At 51.4% G+C, this 26041-nt stretch overlaps 1 protein-coding gene across 15 annotated transcripts in view; it reads right to left on the reverse strand.

Moving 5' to 3' along the window:
* Positions 1-26041, reverse strand: part of PPP6R2 (protein phosphatase 6 regulatory subunit 2) — a 54889-nt gene that overhangs the window by 26771 nt on the left and 2077 nt on the right. For 10 of the 15 annotated variants that reach the window (XR_014175771.1, XR_014175772.1, XR_014175773.1 and 7 more), the window contains exons 2-12: positions 17429-17680; positions 13694-13880; positions 12311-12448; positions 11634-11699; positions 10768-10880; positions 9906-10019; positions 8324-8450; positions 6412-6564; positions 5975-6175; positions 5024-5088; positions 4307-4422 (exon numbers count right to left, since the gene is read on the reverse strand). Coding sequence is in view for 11 of the 15 variants with exons in the window: in XM_081958200.1 (XP_081814326.1) it covers positions 4307-4422; positions 5024-5088; positions 5975-6175; positions 6412-6564; positions 8324-8450; positions 9906-10019; positions 10768-10880; positions 11634-11699; positions 12311-12448; positions 13694-13880; positions 17429-17680 (1532 nt within the window). In the remaining 4 variants the exon portion in view is untranslated. Of the gene's footprint in view, positions 1-4306; positions 4423-5023; positions 5089-5974; positions 6176-6411; positions 6565-8323; positions 8451-9905; positions 10020-10767; positions 10881-11633; positions 11700-12310; positions 12449-13693; positions 13881-17428; positions 17685-26041 lie in introns of those variants that run through there. The other 5 variants (XM_081958203.1, XM_081958204.1, XM_081958199.1 and 2 more) reach the window with 4 other exon arrangements.

A 26041-nucleotide genomic window follows, 5' to 3' on the forward strand; every position in this document is an offset into this window, starting at 1 on the left:
TAGGGCTGTAGAATTTGTTCAGTATCTGCAGGATAAAATTGCTCAGATCCGGACAGGCTTGGACTCTGACTGGGTAGATTCGGATGAGTCGACGGGGATGAATCTTGTGGGGACAATCTGGGATGGGGAGACTCAGTGCTGCCACTTATGTGCTGGACCCGTGTCCCTCTTGGTTAGTTTTGGCTTCCCAGGAGGTGACACGAGGCTGGCTCCAGACGATTACCAATGCTTCATTGAGAGAGGGGTTCTTTCCCACCGCCTTGAAGGAGGTGGTGGTGAGGCCCCTCCTTAAGAAGCCTTCCCTGGACCCAGCTTCTTTAGCCAACTATCGTCCGGTCTCCAACCTTCACTTTGTAGCAAAGGTTGTCGAGAGTGTGGTAGCACATCAGATTCCCCAGTACCTGGCTGAAGCTGTCTACCTGGATCCATTTCAGTTGGGTTTCAGGCCCGGGTACAGCATGGAGACGGCATTGGTTGCGTTGGTCGATGATCTCTGGCGGGCCCGGGACAGGGGCTGCTCCTCTGTCCTGGTCCTATTAGACCTCTCGGCAGCTTTCGATACCATCGACCATGGTATCCTACTGCGACGACTCGGGGGGCTGGGAATGGGGGGCACCGTTTTACGGTGGTTCTCCTCCTACCTGTTGGATCGGTCGCAGTTTTGTGTTGACTGGAGGGCAGAGATCGACCCCCAGGCGCGTCACTTGTGCGGTGTCCCAGGGGTCGGTTCTCTCACCCCTCCTGTTCAACATATATATGAAACCGCTGGGCGAGATCATCCGTGGTTTTGGGGTACGGTATCATCAATATGCTGATGATACCCAACTTTTCATCTCTACCCCAAACCACCCAAACGATGCTCTCAATGTGATGTCCCGATGCCTGGAGGCTGTGCGGATCTGGATGGGGAGGAACAGGCTGAAGCTCAATCCCTCAAGACTGAGTGGCTGTGGTTTCCGTCATCCCAATTTGTGCATCTTGTTCCATCTTTGATGATAGGGGGAGAAATTTTAGCCCTCTCAGAGAAGGCTCGCAATCTGGGAGTCCTCCTGGATACGCGGCTTAGTTTAGAAGAACAACTGACGGCCGTGACCAGGGGGGCCTTTTACCAGGTTCGCCTGGTATGTCAGTTGCGCCCCTTCCTGGATCGGGATGCTCTGTGCACAGTCACTCATGCCCTTGTCCTTTCTCGCCTGGACTACTGCAATGCTCTCTACATGGTGCTGCCCTTGAAGAGCACCCGGAGGCTTCAGCTGGTCCAGAATGCGGGCGCGCGGGTTATCATGGGGGTACCTAGGTGCTCCCATGTTACACCCCTTTTAGGCGCCTGCACTGGTTGCCGGTTGTTTTCTGGGTGCGATTCAAGGTATTAATTATGACCTTTAAAGCGCTCCATAGCTTAGGCACAGGGTACCTGCGAGACCACCTACTGCCACCAGTAGCCTCCCACCATCCAGTACGATCCCACAGAGTTGGCCTCCTCAGGGTGCCGTCGGCCAGACAGTGTCGGCTGGTGACCCCCAAGGGGAAAGCCTTCTCAGTGGGAGCGCCTTCCCTCTGGAATGAGCTGCCCTCGGAGCTTCGCATAATCCCTGACCTCTGGTCCTTCCGATGCACCCTAAAAAGTTGGCTTTTCCAGCAAGCCGGCCTGGCCTGTTAATGTTATCTCATGTTTTAAATGTATTGTCCTATGAATTGGGTTTGTTTTTTGGATATGTATTTAATTTCTTTTTAACTTTTGGGATGTGTGTTTTTTAATGTTGTACGCCGCCCTGTCCTTTGGGAGAAGAGCGGCATATAAATCCAATAAAACAAACAAACAAACACAGATGGGACAACTGGCTATGTAGGACTCAATGTCTTTTTTCAATGAAGGCCACCAAAATTGCCTCTTAATCTAATGCAGTGTCTTTACAAATCCAAAATGGCCCACCATTCTCGAATCGAGGGGGCCCGTTGAAGAACAACAGGTTTCAGGTTAGCAGGAACATAAAGTTTAGCCCCCACCCAGGCCAGGCCATCCTTCATGGTACATTCATCAGAATGTTTCTTGAACCAATCATCGGATTCAAAACCCTCCTTGAGTTTGTTCATTAGGTCAGTATTCACGTCCAAGTCCGCTGGGTTCTGGCTTCTAGTAACAACCATTGGGGCAGCCAGATTCTTAGCTGGGATGACTGGATGAACCACACTCAGTTTGGAGCTGTTGTACTGGGAAAGCCTGGACAAGGCATCAGCCATAAAGTCCTCCCCCCTCCCCCCCGATGTATTTCAGGGTAAACGGTTGAAGTTTTGTGCCCAACGCACTTGTTTAGGTGACAGTTTACACGGGGTTTTCAAGGCTTCTAAATTATTATGATCAGTCCATACTTCAAAAGGGTGTTTCGCCCCCTCTAGGAAGTGTCGCCAGGTCATCAAAGCCCATCTGACAGCAAAAGCTTCCTTTTCCCATATGGCCCATCTCCTCTCTGTCTCTGTAAGCTTACGTGAGGTGTAAGCGCATGGTTGCAATTTACCCTCAGCGTTTGTTTGAAGTAATACTGCTCCCACCACTACGTCACTGGCATCAGCCTGTACCACAAATGGCGCATCCATATCACGGTGTTTCAAAGCCAGTTCTGCTGCAAAGAGTTGCTTTAATTTCTCGAAAGCGGCTTGACACTCCATAGTCCAGTTCAGAGGCTTCCCCGGCTTCGGTTTTATTTCTCCTTTAGATTTAAGAAGATTCGTAATGGGCAGAGCGATGCTAGTGAACGAGGGAATAAATTGGCGATAAAAATTTGCAAATCCCAGAAAACTTTGCAATTGCTTGCGGGTGCTCGGAGGTGCCCAATCAGTAACAGCCTGGACTTTTGCTGGGTCCATCTCGACGCCTTTGTGGGAGATAAGGTACCCTAGGTAATCGATCTTCTCCTGATGAAATTCACATTTAGATAATTTGGCATAAAGTTCAGTGGCCGGGAGTTTCTTGAGGGCTGAGCGCACCAACATCACGTGTTCCTCACGTGTTTCCGTGTAGATAAGGATGTCGTCAAGGTAGACTAACATGCCTTTGTACAGGTGCTCATGCAAAACTTCATTTATTAACTGCATGAAAACTGCCGGCGCCCCCTACAGTCCAAACGGGAGAACTCTGAACTGGAAGCATCCCAAAGGGCAGTTGAAAGCAGTTTTCCACTCATCTCCCTCCTTGATTCTGACCCTGTAGTAGGCTTCTCTTAGGTCCAACTTTGTGAAAATCTTCCCCTTGCCCAAGTGGGCCAACATATCCTTCATGAGTGGCAGGGGGGAAGATGATAGCAAAGGTCACAACCAGCTGAAAACCAGAGGATGGCTGGCAGGCAGCTGAAAGAGAGGATCCCATGATGATCCATGCTTTACACTTTCTTCAGGAGGCTTGGGAACGACGGCGCGTCCCTGTAAGTCTCACTGAAAGGGAGAGTGAATTAGCCGAGCAGGGGTTTGACATTTGGGTGCTCCCCCCACGGAAGCTTTTAACTCCGGGATGGGTGCGAAGGGAGATCTTGCTTAATGTCAAGCATGCCTCCTTCAATATCCAAGAAAGGAAAACCTCAACTCCCATTTTAATACAGATAAAGTACTTTTACTAGATATGAAGTGAAAACAGCTAAAGGAAAGCAAGATCTGAGCGAGGACATACACATATCAAACCTTTACCCAGCACCCTCCCCCCAATTCCCCAACTCATTGTCCAATCTGCAACTCCCTAAGGCACCCCCACCCCCCGTTCCTATGGTAGCCGATAGCAAGCAAGCGTAGCAAGCAAAACAGAGGCTGACACTCCCCCACTTTGAGCTCCCCCTGGCAGAGGCAGCACTTCAAGCCCTTCCGGAAGCTCAGTTATCCTGGACACACACACACACACCTCCGTCCCAACTCCTCCAGCTGAAACCCCCTGACTGGCGGGACCCATGGGAGGCTTCCTCTGCCAGGATGAGTGGGGTGGGCCAGTCCCGCTGAGGTGAGAATGTTCCTCAGATAACCTGGGCCCAGGGCCCCCCTGCAGGGCTTCGAAGCTAACACCTTGAATGGCACCCGGAAGCAGCTCGTGCAGCAGTGCTGTAACCCTGGACATGGGGGCCTGGGTGGCAAGGGCAGCATTCCCCCCCCCCCACACAGAACATGCCTCCCCCCCCAGGCCCTCCCTGCCCAAAGGCCTCACTCGAGAGGAGGCGCCATTCCTCTCCCTACTCAGGCACACGGGGCCTCCTGCCCCTCCTGGCTTGGGTCGAGTAGTTTTGGCACCAGCTGCCCTAGGCAGAGGATGGGCCAGGAGCACTCCTACCTCTGATAAACTCCCTGATCTGGCTCTGCCCGGGACCTTTCTCCACAGTTCGCACAACGGTGTTGGCGATTCGGGTCAGGTGGCCCATGTTGCCACGCCTCATTCCTCCTTCTGCCCTGAAAAAGTCAAAGCGAGGAGCAGCAACTGAAAAACCGAAGCCCAAGTGGCATTCACCCGGGAGGATGCTGGCCTGGCTCGCCTCTGGTCTCTGCGGAGGGGGGGAGGGGGGCAACGGACTCAGGGCAGACCAGGCCACAGCAATGAGGAACCTCAGCTGCCCTCTGGCCAGTGGGGGGCGGGGGGAGGCCTCCCCAGAGAGCCCCAGCTGTCAGCCAAAGGGCCCCAGTGCTGCTTGACTCAGGAGAAAGCCATCTCCCTCCAAGGGCTCTAAGAGAGGACAGGAGGGCTTGGGGCCCCCACCAGCCGTCCTCTTTCTCCAGCTCCCGCTCCTTTCTATCGCTCCTCAAAAGAGCCGGCTGGAAATCAACAGCAGAACTGAGCAAGGAAAAGAGGACAGGCTGGGAACTCTAAGAGGATATCAAGCGATTCGGATGACGCAGTTTCCTTCTGGCTGTGTTCCAGGCTGAACGCGTTGCCTGTCTTTCCCCATTCAAGTGAGCTGAGCCCAACCTGTGCAGGAAAGGCCTGGGGAAGCCCAGGTGAGCCACGGGGTCCCTGGGAGCCTGGCAAGAAGCCGGGGGACCTCAAGAGACTTACTGGATTTGGTCGTTGGTCTCCCAGGCATCCAGGATCCTCTGGACCAAGCAGCACTTTTGAAAGAGCTGAAAGAGGAAGCAGGAGAAGCGTCTCAGGACCAGTAGGGGAAACGTCTTTCTAGCATGGATAAAAGAATGCGACCGGGGGGGGGGGAGGCGGAGGGAGCAGCCAAATCCCAGGGTGAGACCAAAGTTGGCCTCAGTGGGTTGACACTTCCACAAGTCTCATTCATACTGAAAAATGGAAAAAAAAAAAAACCGTCACCTCAAGGGCTGCCTTTCGTTTGAAAGTGCAGCTCTCCATTTAAAAAAAAAACACCCTAAGACCAAAGGAGGCAACACAAATTTGCGGGTGGCAGAGTGTGAACGGGGCATTTGCTTCAGCCTCCCATGGGGACTGAGGTCATTTTGGCCCCTGCTGGGCTGCAGGGTTTGACCTCCCAGTTATAGCTCCCAAGAGTAGCACCGATGAATTAAGACTTCAGGCTATAAGGGAGTTGTCATCGTATAACATTTAATAACATTTTGCCACAAAACGGTCACATTCAATGTTGACATTTCTGACAACAACGCCTTTTATCCATGAAAAAGCACAATGTAGATTTGGGCTCCTCTCACGCCAAGGCAGAGAGAGAAGCTTAAGCACTGCCCTCCCCCCTCCCCCCTCCCCCTTGGCCTGGCTTTGCCTGCCTTCATCGTCACCCACTGAGACGGGGCTGCCAGAGGAAGCCCCAGGGGGCACCAGAGAAGGAGAGCCCCCCACCCCCACCCCACCCCGCCCATTTCCCCTTAGCACTTCCAAGGACAGCCAGGGAGCCAGAAGCCCCAAGAAGGACTAGAAACGCCCCTCCGGCTGCTTCCTCCATCGCTCTTTGCCAAGGACGGAAGCTGACTGAGGGCCTGAAGAGCCGCCTCCCTTCAGAAGACTCCGTCAAGGCCCAAGGACGCTTACATGAGTCAGTAGGGGGGGCTCTGGCGCTTCCGCATTTTCCCAGGAGACGTTTCCCTCCTCCTCCTCCTCCTCCTCCTCCTCCTCCTCCTCGTTTTCCGTGAGCAGCTTGGTTCCGGGCACGGTGTGCATCAGGATGGCTTTGATACACAGTTCCACTTGGAAATGCAAGAAGTTATTCCACGTGTATTTGAAAAACAGGTCCTGAAACAAAGCAGAGGAGGGAGCTTCATTGCCATCAGTAGTAAGCCGCCATGCCAGGGCAAAGGAGGCACACGGAGCCTCCTTTTCAAGGTTCAGCAAGCACCCCAAGACTCCCCTAAGCCTGCTGCTACGCTTTCTCCGGTAGGGAAACAAAGGCCTGCTGACGTCTTATCCCCAGAAAACCCTCTTTCTAGGTGCCCCGGTGGCAGGCCCAGCCCCCCACCTCACTCACTCACCAGCAGCAGGTCCATAGTATTAAGCCGGCACAGCTCCTGATTAATGCTGGGCGTGTTGGTGTGAAGAAGGGCGGCAACCAAGCGGGCGCCATGAAGACGCGCATTGCCGAGGGGCTCCTCCAGGATCCCAATGGTCGTCAGGGTAGGAGCCACCTGCCACCATCAAGACAGGAAAACCAGCGTTTCAAGCTGGCTCCCCACAAAGGCCGAGCAGAGAGAGCACCTGCACCTCCTTTCCCCTGCCGCCCGTTGCCAAGGGGGCTGCGGAAGACCACCGCCCGAGAGGCAGGCCCCGTTCTCAATGCGACCTGTCCCGTGAGCCGAGCCAGCCACCATTAATCCATATGGCGGGAGGGCAGCCGGAGAGCAGCCTGCACTGCAGAAGGCTCTGCGAGACACACCAGCAAAAACCCCTGGGAAAGGCCCTCCTGGCCCTGTTCTGACCGAGGCTTCCCAACAGCCTGAAGAAACTCCTGGTCCCGACAAAACCCCCTTCTATTAATTTCCTGTGAATTCTGCTCCTTCACCTCCAGCAAAGTCTTTCGAGGGAGGATTGACAGTCACAGACCTTATCTGGCGTGGAGAGCTGACAGGCTGAGATCTGCAAAACTTGGCAAGGAGCCTCGGAGATTTCACGAGTCAATTAAGCGAACTAATTATCTTCTGCAAACTCCATTCCCCTTTCGCTCCTCTTTTATTTCCTCTGGGAGGGGCAATTCATCGCCCACCTGTGGCTTTACTCCCTAGTCGACCCATCCTTTAGCTGTTCCCTTTGTCTGGCAACTCTGCGCATGCGCACACTGGGAACAGGCTCCAGCTGTTTGTCTGCCTCACTGATGTCTGAAGGCAGCTGGTAACTGGCATACGGCTCTGGCCCCCTCTCTGCCTCCGACACAGAGCCCTCGTCAGAGTCTTCCCCAGACTCCAGGACTGGCCCATGTTCCTCCCCAATCTCCTCACTGTCCGAATCTGCTGCCAGGTCTGCTGGCCACTGCCGGGCCACAACATGCCCAATCTCCCTCCGCTTCTCCACAATTGGCCTCGGCCCTGGCACAATCTCATCCAGAGCCAGTCAACTTCCTTTTTAAAAAATTAGGAGCTCTTGTTTAATTAAGGAACTCGATAATCCTAACAGCTAATACTGGTCAGGAAAAAAAGAAAATAATAGAGAAAAGAAACACAACATGCAAAAAGGAGAAGGGGGAAAAAAATAGAAAAAAGATTTTTTTTTAAAAATGGCTCCTGATCTTCCTCGCCAGAAGCATAGGCAAAGCAATCATTCCCCACCCCTACCTCCCTTATAAGTGCTGCAGGTCAGGCCTGCCCCTCCCCCCCCCACCTCATCCCCTCCCAGAGACAACAACTATGGTCTTTTCTCTCCAAATGTCATTCAAAGGTCCATAAAGGGTTTACAGAATTTTATAATAATGTTCTATATTTTAACCCTGATCGAACAAGGCAACTTTAAGTTCTTTTCTTTTATGTCTAACAATCTTTAATTCTTCAAGCTGTTGTCATAGTATCGAATACAAATTTTCTCCCATCTCAATAAAACTTCTTCGATAAATCCAAAAATAAGTTCTAGCTCACCTTTTTTCCCCAATTTCGATTTGTTATTTATGTTTCCCTTCTGACAGCCACCTCTATCTTATAATCCTTTATTCCTTTATTCTCCAATATTTCTCTATCAGCTAGGATATCTCCTCTTCATTCTGTCTATCCATCTCTTTTTTTCCATCTTTTTCCTCACCCCCTTCCTTCTGGGTCCTGGTGCCCGCCCTTCCACCCCACCCCACCCCACCCCACCCCCTGCTTGCTGAGTGCTCCCTGTCCCCGCACCCAAGCCAGCGTGCAGGTATTAGCCCCGAGAGAGAGAGAGAGAGAGAGAGAGAGAGGAGGGGAAACCCCTTACCTTGGGGGGCTGAAGCAGCAGCTGGTGGAAGTCCTTCAGGCGTGGCTCGATGCCCTGCAAGATGCTGCTACTGACAGGGTGGAACTTTTCAAACCCCTGGGAGAAGGAGTCAGAAAGGGATTCCAAGCTGTGGGTAGAAAAATAAGCCAACATCACAAACAAAACATGTTCTGACCGTACTAGAGCCACGGCTGGTGCCTGAGAACAGGCCTGCTTCAGTGTCCCAAGTTGATGTAGTTCAATTTCTCACCTAGGGGAGAAAGCCGCACGGTGCAGGATAATTAAAAGGAGAAACAGGAAAGCAGAAACAGAGAGAGGGTTCAGATCTTCCCATTTCCTCTGCAATGCTTCTTCCAGACCCTGCTCTGCCGGAAAAGTCCACCCTTCGCCCCAACAGGTCCCAGCCTTTGAAGGGAGGCCCATGGCCCATTTCTACCCAGGGGATGCCTACTTTTACCCATTCCACTAGGCCCTGCCTTCCTTCCCACCTTTTGGGTGGAGCTAAAGACAACATCGTCAATTAAAATACGGTGTCAAACCAGCCACGGTGTTTCCCTGCCATCCAATGAAGGTGCTCCTTTGGACAGAGGGGAAAGCCGCACCCGAGGGCGGCCGATCAAGTGCAGGAGAGCCCAGAGCTGGTTTGGAAGCCAGCCGGATAGGCCACAGAGAAGGCCAGGGGCAATGGAGGGGGGGGAGGAGGATAGCCCAAAGTACCTCCTCCAATTCATGGATCTCCTGAGACCAAATACAGTCAGTAGCCCAGAGGCGGCAGCCCTGGTTTCAGCCGCTCCTCTCTACGACTGTGGCCTAAGCAGCCCGGAAGGGCCGGTCTGAGCAAGGCCAGGGCCCTCTGGGGCGGGCCATCCGCTGGAGGGGAGTAGAAGAGGAAACGGTAGTCACCCAACAGGCTGGGCTCCTCCCAGACATACAACTGCCTGCCTGCCTGCCTCCCTCCTTCCTATCCCTTTTCTGTGCAGCCTCCACCCCCACCCCCGCACCATTCCAGGGGGCTCCCAGGGGCTTCCTGAGGATCAGGGTTCCATGAAAGGCATGCAGCAGCTTAAGGCTGCCAAGGGTTCCAGGGAATGAGGCCACTGGATTCCAACAGGGGGATGGCTGTGCCTAGAATCACAGCTGGAAGGGACCTGGGAGATCTTCTAGTCCATCCTGCGGCCCAAGGCAGGAGTCCTTATACCATCCCGGACAAACAGCTGTCCGGTCTATTCGTGAAACCCTCCAGCGATGGAGCAACCGCAACTCTGTTCCACTGATTTAACTCCTCTGTCAGGAAATTCTTCCTCCTTTCCCTATTGCCCTGCATGACCCAAAGCCTTGGCTCACGCCAGGGGCCTTCCCCCTAAACGGAATCCAGCAGAACTTGGCTGCCCTGCTCACACGTAACACAAGCAAGAAACCCCCTTAGGGCTTCGTCAGGTGGCATTGGGCCCAATGGAAGGAAGGAAGGAAGGAAGGAAGGAAGGAAGGAAGGAAGGAAGGAAGGAAGGAAGGAAGGGGTCGACCGCAAAGCCAGTCGGACCAGAAGGAGCCCAGTGGAGCCTTGCAGAGCCCTTCCGCTTACCCAGCTCTCCTCGGCTCCAGCAACGTCAGCAAAACCTGGGTCCCGTTCACAATGCAAGTCTCCGTCAATCCCTCATCAAACACGTTCTTCAGAAGCTGCTCCACACACTCCTGCCTGAGACACCAAATGCGAATCAGCACCACGGGAGAAATTGGGGCTGGCCACTCTGTAGCTAAATGACCCAGGTGACGCCATGTGATCACGCCGATTCGGGACGGCCACGGTGGCACTCCCAGCTGGAACCCCAGAGGGACCCTGGACTTAGGAGCTCAGATGGGGCCAGAGGTTCCACTGCTAAGTGACGCGATACCCAGGGGGCAACCTCTGGTACAAGTGGTACAAGTCCCTTCCTCCAGCATTGTCACAATTGTGAATGGTCGTAAACGGAGGACTTCCTGTAATCTGGGTGCAGGCAGCCTGCTGAATGGATCGAAGTTTATTTTCCAGTCTCTCAGCAAGCAATCCCACTCCCACCCCCACCCCCACCCTGTTGACTCCCATCGCCTTGGCTTCCAGCCCCGGCTGGCTGTGTGGAGCGGGAAGGTGCTTGGACAGGCCATCCACACACAAGACATAGGTCACACAAACCCCCACCCCTCTCCCTCCCGCCCTGCCCATCTCCGGCACCGCCTTTCTCCCCAGGAGCTCCAAGGCATTCCCCTCCTCTCCCGCCCCACAACCACCTGGTGGGGTGAGGCTGGCTGACGCGAGGGGTATCAGCACCAACCCAAAACCCACGTCACACACCCCCCCCCAAAGCTCCCTCCCAACCCATCCCAGAAGGCCCACCTTAGCCCAGCTGCATCCCCCCCTCCCCCGTTCCCCCTCCTGCCCAGCCGCTGCCGCCTTCTCAGGAACTCACGACTCGAGGGATGCCAGCAGAGGGTCCAGGTGAGCCACCTCCTGCAGCTGGTTGGTCTGATCTCTGCTCAGCCTGATGATATCACACAAGGTTTGAGAAGCATTGGATTGTCTCTGCAAACCGGGCAACAAGTCATTCCTGGCAAGAGGGTCCCTCAAAGGCCTGAGCAATTCCCCCCAACCCCTTGGCAATGGGAGGCGAGTGCGGGGAGAGCAGCAGGTCCCCTCCAGAGTTGCACCAAAATCCTCACCCCTTTGAACAACAGGAGGCTCCCTTCTGAACTGGCCCTACCTTCCTCCGTTATGCTACGCCTTAGTTCATTCTGATAAATTTAACAATGAATTGTAGCCTCTGGTGCTTTCCCTCTCTCTATTGTAGTAGAATACCGGTTGGTATTCTACCATTTCCTTACACCTGCCTTTTAAATATGTCAATTTTGCATTTCTGTATTCATCAATTGGTATCTCCTTATTATTCAACAGAAGTGTTTAAGCTCAATAACAGCCGTCCTTTGTTGCGTGAACCAAGCCGATGTGGGCTTGCTCAGCAAACCACTGTAAGACCAGGAATGCTTTCGTGTGAGAAGGGAAAGTGGCACCCAAAGGAGACGAGGGGCCCCCTCTCAAGGCCCGGGGGAAGAAGAGAGACGCATCCAGCCAGGGAAGGAGCTGGAGTCCTCCCATCTCCCATCTGCCAGAGGCTCTACCAAGCAGGACCCCCTGTGAAGGGGCCCTCGGGGTCTCAGAGTGGGAGGAATGAGGCTCCCTGGGGTCTTTTTTCCCAGAAGGCTGGCCTCCCACCTCTCTTCTGGCGAGAGGGCCACGGGGCCAGTCTCCTTCCTTGACCGCTGGTCAAGGGACACTCACATCTTCATCCTGATGAGGGCGGATCAGCTCCAGCAGCCTCTGGACAAGCTTTGCGTCGTTCAGCCACTGCAGGACAAAAGGAGGGGAGAAAAAACAAGCAAGCGCAACTCGTTTCCTGATGCCCCACCTTAACCCCCACGGCCACAGAGCCCTCGCAGGCGTTCTTCCCAGAGGCTCCACATAAGAAGGCCTTCCCGCCCCTCTCCCTGCCCCACCCCAGCCCCAGCAAAGCCATCTCCAGCCAAGTCTCCTGATCTGCTGGGAGAAAAGGGGCTCTCAGCAACTCACACTGAGCCGTGCAAGAAAGCCAACACACACACACACACACACACACACACACACACACACACACACACAAGCACAGTCACTCCCAGCAATCAGGCTGAAGGCGGCCAGCAAAGGGGAATCACCCTACACGGAGAAAGCCCCTGCTATGGAGCGTCTCCCTCCGGTCCCATCTCCTCCATCCAAGCGAAGGAGGCCCCAGTCCAAACCCCGGGGGGTCCTGTGCCCTCCTGAACGCCAGAGGGGAAGAATCCCCCAGCCTCCGGCCCACCCAGGCTCGCCGGGGCGCAGAGCAAGGGCCTGGCCTCTTTCAAGGGGGCAATCTCCCAATGCCCAGCCACAGACTCTCCATGGCCCCTCAGGCGAAGGGAAAGCAGAGGAGCAGGCCTGACCTGCAGCACTTCCTGGCGAAGGGGAGCCGGCTCCACGCAGCTGACCAGTCGCAACAGCAGGTCCATCATGGCGGACGTCTCAAGATGCTTCAGCACCAGGTCGACAAACTCGGCTTTCTTCCTGAGGAATGAAATCACCTGGGAAAAACCACCACGACAGCCGAGCTGCTCATTAAAAAAGCTCTTTTGACTTTAAGCAAGTGCACCTTCCAGCTAACATTCGCAGAGGATCTGAAGCCCCCCCCGCCCCCCCCCGCCCCAACTGGGGCCAATGGCTGGAACCCCCACCAACCGGAATCGGCACCGGAAGGAGGGGGCGAAGCAGCCCCCCCCCCCGGTGCCCCCCCCCCCGGTCCTCTGGGCGGATCCTGGGACGACGATATCAAAAGCTACCATAAGATCACTAGGCGCAAGGGCGGAAGCACAATCTCCACCCCGCCTTGCTAGAGATCATCCAAACGTGCCACCGTGGGGCGGGGGGGGGGGCGGTGTCGTCTGGCTGCGGGTCTTGGTCCAGACTCTCTCTTTCATTTAAGGCCTCCTGAGGCTGCAGCAGTGCCATCTCTTTCTCAACCACCTCCCCCAGAAAGGGGAGGTTAAAAAGCGGAGAGAAATGGCCTAGCAAGGGCTTCTTGAGGAGGGGGCAAAACAAAGCTTCCTCAAGAAGCAAAGGAAGAACCCCCTCACTCAAGGAAGCCTTTCCCTACCACCACCAGAGCCCACTCACCCACACCACACCACCTCTGGGGCTGCTTCAACCCCTGGGAGCTGAAGAGCGTCGGCAGCTGAGCTCCCAGGCCGAAGGGCCCTGCCTGCCTCCTCAGCTCCAGCAGCTTCAGGCTGTTCCCAGGGATCGGCAGGGAAAGGCTGAGCTACAGAGGCAGAACCTTCCGCATCCCACCTCCCGGCTCCTTTGGGTCTGATCCAGTTCGATCGCGCGGTTGTTCTTTTTTAAATCAGCCACACGGGGCGACTGACTGACAGGGCCTCTTAGGAAAAGCATCAACAGAGCAGACGGAGGCAGGGTCCATTCGGAATCCCTGCCCCAAGGCCTTGGGCGCCCAGAGCTCTTTCTCTCTCTCTCTCTCTCTCTCTCTCTCTCTCTCCCTCTCTCTCCCTCTCTCTCCCTCTCTCTCCCCCTCCCTCCCTCCCTCCCTCCCTCCCTCTCTCTCCAGCCCAGCCTGCAGAGGGCAGCGAGGCACAAGCAGAGGCTCTGGCCACAGTGAATGAATGCAAGGGCAGTGTACAACAATGGCCTTTTCACTCGGTGAGGAAGAGAAAGAGAATCCCTTCTGCCCTCAACCATCAGAGGCTCAGTGGGAGAGTGGGGGGGGGGCTCTTAAAGGGAGCCGGTGGGGGGGGGGGAGGAAAGAGCCCTTTCACCTGCTCTGCTTTCCTAGCGATGAGGCTGCCGATGGTCTTGCTGAAGAAACTGGCCAGCAAGGGGTTCAAGGGAGGCTCCTGGTCCAAGAAGCCGTAGAGGACGTCCCACAGGGCCTCGTCTCCCCCCAGCCGGTCACTGATCTGGGGCACGTCCGAGGTCAGCAGCTCACAGGCCGTATTTGGGTACCTGCAGGAGCAGAAGCAAAGCCGAGGCAGAGGTGAAGAGGGGCCTCGTCTGGTCTCCCTAAGAGCAGGCGAGGGGGGGACTGCCGAGGCCCACTACCCACAAGGCCACATGAAACATGGCAAGAACACGTTCGGGCAACGCAGAGGCGGCACTGAGTTCTGGCAATGGGGCATTCGTAGACACCAATGCCAGGCGTGGGGAGAATTGGGGGCGGCGGGGTGTGTGTCTCATAATCCTTCCCACTCAGTCACTGGGGGTGGGGGGGTGGGGATTTCTCTCTCTCAGCAGGAAGTTTTAACAAGAGGAGAATATTTTGAGAACAAGCAGGCCGATTCAAGGAAAAGAAATGAAAATGTTTTATTGTACATATCCAGGGTTAAGAGAAGGGGAAAAAAGAACTAATTTGAAAGACGTTCCTTCAGCTGGCTGCTTCCTCCTTAATCTCCCCCCCTCTCCCCCCAACACACACAGGCACACGCGCAGAGTGCCAAACAGAACGACTCCCAACCGCTCCGATTGGCCTATGAAACAGACCACAGCCTGACTGGGACTGAGACCCCCTGCGCCCTCCTTGGCCAGGTGGAAGGAGAGGAGGGGGCAGGTTGGGCTGCCCCAACCTCTCCATCTGCTTTCCCAGTTCTTTCTCTCTCCAGGCTGACCCCCTGACCTTTCTCCAACTCTTCCGTGTCTGAATTGCTGGAGAGACAAGGCGTCTCCCCATTTTGACCAAAGGCCTTTGGGGTTTCCAGAACAGCTTTGGGTAACATCAAACCCTTCACGCAGAAAAAAAGGGGGTGGGGTGGGGGTGCTCGCACTGCAGGCGGGACAGGACCTCCTCAGAGCCAGCTCAGGGTTTGAGATTTCAAGGGAGTGGACCTCAATAAGCAAAGGGGAAGAGATTCCATGGATGGAAGATCCTTCAGTTCAGGGAGACTGAGAAATTGTAAAAAAAACCCGAGAGATTCGATATGCTCACCCAAACAATACCAGAGAGAAAGAGCACCAAGAGCGAGACTGATGCCGTCACCTAGCCTGGTAATGAAATGTCCATAAGAAACTAACCAACCTCAGAGAACACCAAGAACCCCACAAAAAGGACGAGTTTAAAAAATGGAAAGAGCAGAGACAGTCCTCGACTTATGACCATCATGGAACCTGCCCGTTTTGGTTGCAAGTCATAATGGTTGTAGAGCAGTTGTCATGTGACTGGATAAACTTTACAACCTCCTTTGCCAGAGTCGTTAAGCGAACACAAGTCATAAAGCAGCAAAAGGTCATAAATTGTGGCCGTGGTCAAGCTGAAAAAGGCCCTCAGTGTAGCTGCTGGTTGCCAAGGGCTGGAAAGGCAGCCGTGGCACTGCAGGGGCTTCAGAACTGGGTCACAAGTACGTTTTGTATGGCCCAGCATAATTTTGAATGCTTGCCAAGCGACCCGTCACAATCCCTTCTCCGCTTTCTTTGCACCGCTTATCCTCCTTCAGAACCTTCTCCGCCCTTCTCCCCTTCCCAGCTGGGCTCCTCCCCGCCAGTGGCCAGCCTTCCGCCACTTTCCTCTTTATACCCCTGAGCACCGGGGGGGGGGGGGGGGGCGACGGGGGGAGGGGAGGAAGCTCGCCCCACTGAAGCCCCTGACTTCTTCAAGGCAGCTGTCAACATGCGGACGTTCCCAGGGATCTTCCACAGCATGGTGGACAGGGGAAGAAAACTGAAGGGAGGGTGGGGTAATATATATGTATAAATATACTAGAAGATGGGATTAATGAAATATTATTTTAAGACAAATTTATATTATGATTTATATATGTTAAATTAGTTTAGAAGAAGGGATTGATGGGCTATTATTATTCCAAGAGAAATTTGTATTGTGATTGTTGGGAAGAGAGGGGGAACAATATGTGCATGAGCAATCTACTTTTAGACAGGGGGAGGGGAGGGGGTAAAATAATTGGTATAATATTTGAATTTCCTTTTTCTAGGGGGAGCTGGGGGGAGGGGAGGGGGTATAGTATCTGTATGGGATTTACACTGTATGGTGGGGGGGTTAAAAGGGGAAAATATGTTTGTATAAAACTTTTTCAATTAAAAAAAAAGAAAAAACTGAAGGGAGTACCAGGCACCGTTTTCATTTTGCAGCCCCTTGTGTCATTTGAGTACAACCTCAGTCCACTCGCTTGGTCAATGGCTCAAAGGGCTCAAATCAGAGTCGATCACTAAGGGAGGGGATCTAGGAGAGAAATCGTAGGCGCTCAGCTGGGTCTGCTCTTTGGGGTTGAAGCGGGTGCCGCCCCCGTGTGCCTAGAGCGAGGCCTGGGAAAGAAGGCTAGAGGTGCCTCCGGGTCCGGCAAGGGGTTGGGAAACGCCGGACATTAATCAGGCCACCCACTGGGAGATTTGCTAGACATGGAGAAGGCTTCCAACGACTTGCCAGCTGGCCCAAGCCAGCCCATCCCTGAGAGCAGAAGCCAGGATGCTGGAAGAGTCTCTCGGAGAATTTCGCCCCCTTAACCCACAGGCAGCTCATGCCATGACCGAGGTCAAAGGGCAGACTCGGCCATTAGAAAGAAGCTGCACAGACCAGATCCACGCGGGAGGTGTGCCAGGAGGAGCCCTTAGCAGTCCAGCAATGACACCACCACCCCTCCCCAGGCAAAGGCCGGGGCCTCCGGACAGTGTGACCTGACAGACAAGGCCAAGGCAACGTTTAGCAAACACCCAAGACGGCGTCTCACCAGGGAAGCCCCTGCAAAGCCTGGGGACAGGAGAATGTTAAGGGCTTGGAGCTGCTTCACTATCTCTGGGCAGTTCACAGAAAGCAGGACGCGCCCTTGCCTGGACCAGAGGGGGTCTGGAGGAGAACCTGAGGCCGTCTGCCAGAAGGCGGAAGCTTGGACCTTGCAAAATGACCAAAACATTCCACTAAGCCCACCAAGGAATGGCTGAAAAAAAGAGGGAGAAATGGAAGGCCTTGGAGCGGCTGGGGTGGTGGTGGTCAAAGCCCAGATCTGAGTCCCATCAAGATTGGTGGTGGTGGGGAGAGAAAGGCCTCAAAGCCCCCCCCCCCCCAACTGAAGCAGGGCCTCCATCGACCTCAGGGACATGGAGACGGTCATAAGGAAGGCCTCCCTGAGGTCATTTCTTCCAGAGGGGCTGAAGCCAGGGTTAAGAGCCCAGAGCGTCCCTTCTTTTGTCCACATGCAAAATCTGCATTTATGTCTAAATTGCCCAATAGAATACCAAGTGTAAATAGTGCCTGATATTTGTCATACCCCATTACCTGTCCCTATTGTGAAAGGATGAGATTTCTGCTCAGTGAGGCATGTTGTAAAGGCAAAGGTTTCACTAGCGGGGAGGGGGTCCTTCCTTTTCCTTAGGACTGTGGGTGGGTCCTTTCTAACCCTTCTGGGTGCTCAGAGGTCAAGAGGCGCCTTCCGAGCACTTCAGCACAAGGAGGAGGGGCGGCCTGCTGGGTCTCCCTGCAGAAGTGGCCAGCCACACGCCTGGGACCTCCCCCGCCTCTAACTCGGACTGGCCGGAAGGGGGATACGTACTTGAAGCGAACCTTCTCATCCACGTCCAGCGGAGGCTGGTGGGTGATCAGCTGCACCAGCTCCTCCATGCACGGCTGCCGGCAGAGGAAGTCCACCAGCTTCCGGTTCTGGGCTTTGCACTCCTGCAGGACGTCGTCTTCGTCCATCAACTCACGCAGGGTCACATCCTCTTTCTCCAGCAGTTTGTCCACGTGGGACGTTGTGTTCAGATCGAACTTCCAAAACATGACGGGGATGGGCCTGCACTCACACCTACCTGACCAGGGGGGGGAAGGAGGGAGAGGACACGGCGTTATCCCTGCTCTGCCGATACCAACGCATCCCCCGCACTCCGCTGCCTTCTGGCTTCTCACAGGAAACACCGGGTAGAGCAGATGGATTTATCCCTGGAAAAACCCCCATCTCTGGCTAACTGGGCAGGAACCCAGCGCATCCCACCCCCCCTCTCGGATTACTGAGAACAAAGCAGTTGGGGGTTTAATATAGGTACTCCTCAACTTATGACAATTGAACTCAAGTTTCTGTTGTTAAGTGAGACATTTGTTATGTGAGCTTTGCCCCGTTTTACGACATTTCTTGCCACAGTTAAGTGAATCACTTCAGTTGATAAGTTAGTAACCAGGTTGTTAAGTGAATGTGGTTTCCCCATTGATTTTCATGAAAGAAGGTTGCAAAATGTGATCACATGACCCTGGAACACGGCAATGGCCATAAGTATGAATCGGTTGCTGAGCATCTGAATTTGGATCCCATGAGCATGGGGATAGTGCAAAGGTTGTAACTGTGAAAAACCATCATTGGTCACTTTTTTCAGTGCCGTTGTAACTTTGCAATGGTCGCTAAATGAAGCATTGTAAGTCAAGGTGCCCCTAGTCAATCAGTGCTGCTGAGGGGCTCCCGGCCAGTTAAAGGGAGCTCAGCTGCCCTCAGCCCAGGGCCTGGTGGAGGTGGGGGTGCTGGGCAGCCTGCCTATTTCACGGGGGGGGGGGGGGGGCTGACTCCTCAGGCAGGGGGCGGGGCTCTCTTTACAATGGGATTCCCGTTTGTCACCTGAAATGAATGTGGAAAAATCAAGGCTGGGCCTAGAGCAGGTTCTGCTCTGCAGATGACAGGTGACGGAACAGCAGCCTCTCCGCATCCTTCTGTCATTTAAGACGGACTTTTCCTACCATTCAACACATTGTGGAGGGTTTTAGAATAAAAAAACACTGAAAGATATTCTGGGGCAGCGCTAACTTCTGACTAAACTTTTTGCAATCTGATAAACATGGCACAAAAAAGATGTACAAATAGCGTACATAACGTAAGATGATGTTCTCCATCTCTCATCCCTTTCTCTCTTCTGTCTCTGTCTCTGACACTCACACACACACACACACACACACATACCTGAATGCAACATATGAGCCTGCAAAAGGGCCCCACATTCTTGGGTGAAAGGACACCCCCCCCCCCCAGATGCTACTCCACTTCACACTGACTGAATGGACTGAATGGAGAGATCTGTCTCGCTGCCTAAGGCGGATCCTGGGCAGTGCACAACATTCAACACAGTAAAAGCTAAAAGGAGGAGAAGAGAAATGGGCCTCTCAGAAGAAAGCCTCACCCTCACCCTGGGGGGGGGGGGGGGGGAGCTGCCTTTTCAAAGACTTCTCGAAAAATAGCCAAGCCATTTTAGCCATGCGGAAGTCTGGGGAGAGGTTTTGGCTCCCAAGTGGTGGTCTTCAAAGCAGCCCCCCACAAGATCAGGAGGATGGGAGTGACAGTCTGGACACACACCACACACACACCACACACCACCCCAGGGTGCAACTGGTACAAAAGATGAATGTGTACCAAGTCCTTCCTGTTAAACGGACACACCTGATCTTTCAACGGAAGCTGCATGTTCAGAAAACCCCCTCAAGAAGAGGTTCTGAAGGGGAATTCCCAGGGCAATTCCAAGGGTGGGCTGTAAAGTCCCTTTAGGGAGGGGCTTGCGGGACAGTCCAATTGGTTTCAAACCTGCTGAATTTCATTTCCTGGCCGAAAGGGCTAACGGTTCCCCGCTAAGGTGGGAGGGGGAAAGAGGCCTTCATTGTCCTATTGAATTCCAAATTCAATCCCCTTGCTTACATTATTAAACACTGAACCATCCCAGAAGCCCCTTGGGAGTCTGAAGTGATGCCATGGGTTAATTAACCTGCACATATGGTAAGAATTTAAATTCTTTTTCTACTTTTGTTTTCTGATCTAAACGTGCCATGAATTTTTACTGCTGTTCTAAATGAAGTTCTGTAAAACATTTAGAGTCTTTTTAATCATGTTCCTCTAATAGAGGAACAAGGTGAGGTTAAGGCAGCAGCCTAGAAAGCTGAAGGCTGGGATTTCAACTCCTGCCTTGGCCATGAAAGACGGCGGGGTAACCTTGGGCCACTCATGATCCCTCAACTCAGCTCACAGGGTTATGGTTGTAGGGAAAACAGGAAGGAGGTATATTGGAGAAATTATTTGTAAAAAACAAGAAAGGCGGGACATAAATAAAGGCATTCCGTGGGAGTTGGCATACAGCCATGCTGGCCACATGACCAGAAAAGGGTCTGCTGACTAGGTGGCTCCCTTGGCAAGAAACGGAGGAGATGAACACCACCTGCTAGCCTAGAATGGGTCACAACTGGACAGGGGAAGTCTTTTTTCTTCATCAATTAATTAATCATCTGCTTTTGAGTGAAAAGCAGTAAGAATAATCATCATGAGATTAGGAACCCAACCGTACAAAACAAAACGGAAGGAATGAAGAACCTTTCAACTTGCCAAGGCTAACACAGAATCCCCAGAAGGACCTTGGACACCTCAAGCCCTGCCCTTTTCTGTTCTTCTCAAGGACGGGGCGATGGATTTGAGTCCCAAGGCTGGGATTTTCCAATCCAACACTTGACAAAAGGTTAAAAGCAGGAATTCCTCAGCAGCGGCAAAGCCCCTTCCCACCAGAGGCATGAAGCTGAAGCTGGGCAGCCATCTCTCCAGATGCCTCCAGATCTCCATCTCCACTTAGTGGACTTGATGGGCTTCTGAGAGATGGGCAGGAAGAGGTTTGCAGAACATCTATGTGTTTCTCCTTCACCAGGAGAGCAGCCATCTCCCCGGCACATCAAGGGAACCAGCCAGACTTCCACCTTTCCGAGCCTAGAGATAAACTGGATGCTGAACCCCCCCCCCCCCCCGTTTAAACGAAACACAATGGAGAATGGTTTGTAAATAAAGTTTATGACTAACATTAAGGGATAAATGCAGGCAACTAGGATGAACAAAACCATGTCTAAATTTGGCATGAGAGCCCAGTTGTAAAATAATATATTCTCTTGCCTGGTGGCTTAACAACGGACTCTCTACTGGCAAAGAATGCATGAATCACCAGAGAAGGAAGCATCACTTTGGACACAGCACCTATCCATCCTTTCACGCTTGAGTTGTGACTGCCCCTGCAGGTAGCACCCAGGCAGCCTGCCAATAATTCCCCCCCCCCCACCTCTCCACTGCCAGCTCCCAGCCAATTAGCTATTAGCCATGGCTTCCCAGCTTAGAACGGGAAAAAAAGACATTTAAGATTTAAAATATCTGTTGTTTCCAGGGGTCATCCTTTAAAAATTATATGCAGCTGGACCTCACTCACTGGTACTGATGATGTTACCTAGTCTGGGTAATGAAATGTCTGCAAGAAAACAACCAAGCTTAGAGACCAACCCTGAGCTACAAATATTCTCATTGATTGATTGACTCATTCTATATGGCCACCCACCCGCCAGACTACTCTGGAAATAAGACTGTACAAATATACATACAGATTAATTTAAAATTTTATTATCTCTATGATTCTTTTTTTTATCTTCAGCTGAAAATTGCAAAATTGATTAATAATGGGCCATGGAAGTCTTAATACAATACAATACAATACAATACAATACAATAGTAGAGTTGGAAGGGACCTTGGAGGTCTTCTAGTCCAACCCCCTGCCTAGGCAGGAAACCCTATACCGTTTCAGACAAATAGATATCCAACATCTTCTTAAAGACTTCCAGTGTTGGGGCATTCACAACTTCTGGAGGCAAATTCTGTTCCACTGGTTAATTGTTCTAACTGTCAGGAAGTTTCCCCTCAGTTCTAAGTTGCTTCTCTCCTTGATTAGTTTCCACCCATTGCTTCTTGTTCTGCCCTCAGGTGCCTTGGAGAATAGTTTGACTCCCTCTTCTTTGTGGCAACCCCTGAGATATTGGAAGACTGCTATCATGTCTCCCCTAGTCCTTCTTTCTCTTAAGCTAAACATACCCAGTTCCTGCAACCCTTCTTCATGTTTTAGTCTCCAGTCCCCTAATCATCTTTGTTGCTCTTCTCTGCACTCTTTCTAGAGTCTCAGCATCTTTTTTACATCGTGGCGACCAGAACTGAATGCAGTATTCCAAGTGTGGCCTTACCAAGGCATTATAAAGTGGTATTAACACATCACGTGATCTTGATTCTATCCCTCTGTTGATGCAGCCTAGGACTGTGTTGGCTTTTTTGGCAGCTGCTGCACACTGCTGGCTCATATTTAAATGGTCATCCACTAGGACTCCAAGATCCCTTTCACAGTTACTACTGTTGAGCAAGGTACCACCTATACTGTACCTGTGCATTCCATTTTTGTTGCCTAAATGTAGAACCTTACTCTTTTCACCATTGAATTTCATTTTATTAGATAGTGCCCAATGTTCATGTTTGTCAAGATCCTTCTGTATCTTTTAGCCTATCTTCTGGAGTGTTGGCTATTCCTGGCAGCTTGGTGTCATCTGCAAATTTGATGAGTTCCCCATTTATTATTATCTTATTTTGCAATGCAGCAACATTTATTTATTAATATGATTTCTAGGTTGTCCAACTTCAAATGACTCTGCTGAGCAGCTAAACATATAGAAAAACTGCAAAGTCAACAATAAAGCCCAGTCAGTGGATAACATCCCTTGAAAGGAACACCACCAGCAGAGACAAAAGCAAGACAACGAAGCCGCACAACTCAAGGCCTGGAGATACACTCAAGACTTTCCCATACATAGCAGAGAAATCACTAGGCTGCTAAACTGGGGAGACCTGGTGGGTTGCCAAGATAAATAAATAAATGAGGAAGATAACCTGACAGGCTCAGGCTCTCAGCCCTTCAAGAAGAGCAAGAAGAGCCACTGGCCGGATCGGAGCAACCGCCCAGCCAGAGGCCCGTCCTCCTTCCCACCCAGGGAAGGTTCCTTGTTACACGGAAAGGGTCCTCCATCTGGGGTCTTCCTGCCAAGCAGTGCTTGGCTCCAGCTACCCCACATGGAGGAAATGCTTGAAAAGAAGCACCCCCCTCTACGGTCCTACGTATGCTGGCCCATCCACTTGACCTCACTTTTCATGTAACTGTTCTACTTCTGGCCCTGGTTTTGAAACTGCGGCAGCGTTTTCAAGTTTCTGTCATGATACAAAGATATCACACATTTGGCTCACATTTTCATAGCTTGGCTCTATAGCCTCTTTTGTGTAATTTTGCTTTCAATCTCTGGCAATATATTACGTCAATTTTTATTGGATCTTTGTTGATCAGCATCGAGAGCTAAAGATTTAGAGATGAGATTTAGAAAAAGTGGTGACACATGGAATGAAGTTGTAACTGGTTGCAATGTAAGAAACAGCAATAAATGGTTAATGTTGTCGGAGATGAAGGTTCATTTTCTATCTCTCTTACGGGTGGGGCGATTATTTTCATTTTTTTGCACTTTTTCATATACGTGGGTATGTATACATCCATATATGTGTTTAACTTTATCTGTTTAATATAATAAATAAAATTATTGGGGGGGGGGAGGGGAGAAAAAGACACATCACATGACCACGACTTGCAATCTTCCCCACGCACTGACTGTGCTGGCAGGGAGCCAGCTGAGAAGGAGCAACTGTTAGAGATGCCCTGATGATCACTGCACATGTGTCCCGCTGCGACGGCTGTTCGGAGGCTGGGTTTTTTTTTAGCACCGTTGCATATCTTCGAACAACAAAGGGTCCTAAGTCCAGGGCTATTTGTAGAAGAAGGGAACTGCTGTGTTATTTGGGAGGGCAAAATCTGTATTATTGTTTGCAACTGCTGCAAAGAAGATTCGAGGACACTTCTTTAGCTACCCTTTTTTTCTGGATCTATATGTTCATCTTCTCTTCCCTTATTCTGTTATTTTTTCTTTCTATAACTTTTCACTTTTCTATATTTTTTGTATTTTTAAATCTGCAAGAAAATATTTAATAAAATAAACATTGGTAAAGTAGTTTAATTTTATGAAATAGCATTATACTTAACTTTTGCAGGTTGCTCACCTGCTGGGACATCCCACTGGTAAATATTCTCTAAATCAGAATGTCTGTTCTTTATCTGGGTCAATTTTTGAGAAAATTGGAGGACTGGTTTAAAACCTTTCCTTATGAAATCCACTGTAAATCTGTGGCCCGCATTTCCCAAGACTAACAAAATGATGTGCCATAAGAGCAGGGGGCTGGACTTGAGGACCCCCAGAACCCTTCCATCTCTGTTATTCTGTGTTATAACTTCAGTCGTTCGGTTACCGGGTAGATTGAATAGCAAAAAAGCTATCTTGCTTTGGATAAATTATATTTGTAAGTTTGCCAAATAGCACTGGACTAAAAAATTAATAAAGAAACAAAGAGTCCTGAAGTAATGTTTAATGAATGGTATTGTCCAAGTAAACACAAACTGCCTTTTTGAGACATAGTCAGAGACAGTTTGTTAAACATTTACAATTGATAGAGCTATGGGATATAGATGTTCAAAATATTTTCCATTTCTTTAAATTACACATGGATCATTAACCCCAAATGTAAGACTTATGCTTTTTTCCCCTTTCTTTTTCTTGTCTTGTCCTTTCATTTTTGTAATTACCGTATTTTTCGGAGTATAAGACGCACCTTTTTGCCTCCAAAAAGAGGCTGAAAATCTGGGTGCGTCTTATACTCCGAATGTAGCATAAGCCATACCAGATGGGAGGGGGGAATGAGAGGTATGGTGGCAGGAGTGGCAGCAATGGCAGCAACGGTGGCAAAAGTAGGTAGGATGACCTACCACTCGAGCTGCCCTGCCGCTCCTGGGCTAAATTAAAGCCACCGCTGCCACCGCCACCTCGCTGCTGCCCAAGGAGCCTGACCTGCTCCTGGGCAAAATCAAAGCCACTGCCCCACCGCTGCCTGGATAAGCCGCCTGCCTCACCTGCTTCCTGCCCCAGACAACGCTGCCTGGAGAAGCCTGCCACCTGCTCCTCTGACACCATACAGGTAAGCACTGGTTAGGGGTGGCAAGGGTCTTCAAACGTGGCAGCTGTAAGACTTGTGGACTTTACCGGTAAGTTCCAGCAATCCTGAGGTAACATGACTGGAGGAGGAATTCTGGGAGTTGAAGTCCACAGGTCTTAAAGCTGTCAGCACTTTTGCAATGGGTTTGGCTTATTGTTTTAAGGTTTAAGGCTTATTGCCTGTTTGCATGTTGGGGTTAGGGTTAAGGCTAAGGCATTTGTATTTAGGGGGGAGGGTGTAATGATCTAATGTGTGTGTGGGAATGTGGTTTCAGCTACAGTGCACTGTATTGTTATAAATGACACATTATTGTTCTTTCTTGCAGAAAAATGTCAAAGCCAAAAAGGCAGGCATATACAATCTCTTTCAAGCTGGAAGTCTTGAAATACGCTGAGGAACATGGAAACAGAGCAGCAGAGAAACATTTTGGACCGACTCCAACTGAAAAGATGATAAGAGAGTGGAAGAAACAGGTGGATAAGCTGCAAAAGGTAAAAGATAAAAGCAAGCACAACTTTTGTGGGCTTCCTGCAAAGTGGCCACAATCAGAGGAGGAAATGAGAGACTGGGTCACAGGTCACCGGAACAGTGGCTTTGCAGTCACCACAAAAATGGTGATGTATGAAGCCAAACCCATTGCTACACGGAAAAAGGCATTCGGGATTTTAGTGGAACACCATCGTGGTGCTTCCGATTTATGAGGCGATGTGGCACCAAAACTAGAATTGCACAAAGAATGCCAAGAGTATGAGGCTAAGATTCTGTCTTTTCATACTTTTGTGATAGATTCCAGGAGGAGAAATAATTTTGAGATTGGCCAGATTGGGAATATGGATGAAGTCCCGCTAACTTTTGATGTGCTGTTGATGTCAAAGGTGCCCAAAGCATAACTCTAAAAACTACAGGACGTGAGAAGACGCATTACACAGTTGTGTTGTCTTGCTGTGCATATGGCACCAAATTGGCACCAATGTTAATATTTAAAAGGAAAACTTTCCCAAAAGAAGTGATTCCAAGAGGTGTTGTTGTGCATGTCCATGAAAAAGGATGGATGGACGAGCATGGCATGAAAGTATGGATTGAAAAAGTGTGGTCCAAACGTCCTGAAGGGCTTCTGAAATAAACCAGCTTTATTAGTGCTTGACCAGTTTAGAGCACGTATTGCTGACGACACTAAGAAAAGATTCAAAGAAGTGAAGACCCGCCAGCTGTAATTCCGGGGGGAGGGGGGGGAGTGTCTTACCAGCCAGTTGCAACCTCTTGATGTTTCC

The sequence above is a fragment of the Natrix helvetica genome (assembly GCF_964273705.1).
Source record: "Natrix helvetica genome assembly, chromosome: 6".
Classification (NCBI taxonomy): domain Eukaryota; kingdom Metazoa; phylum Chordata; class Lepidosauria; order Squamata; family Natricidae; genus Natrix; species Natrix helvetica.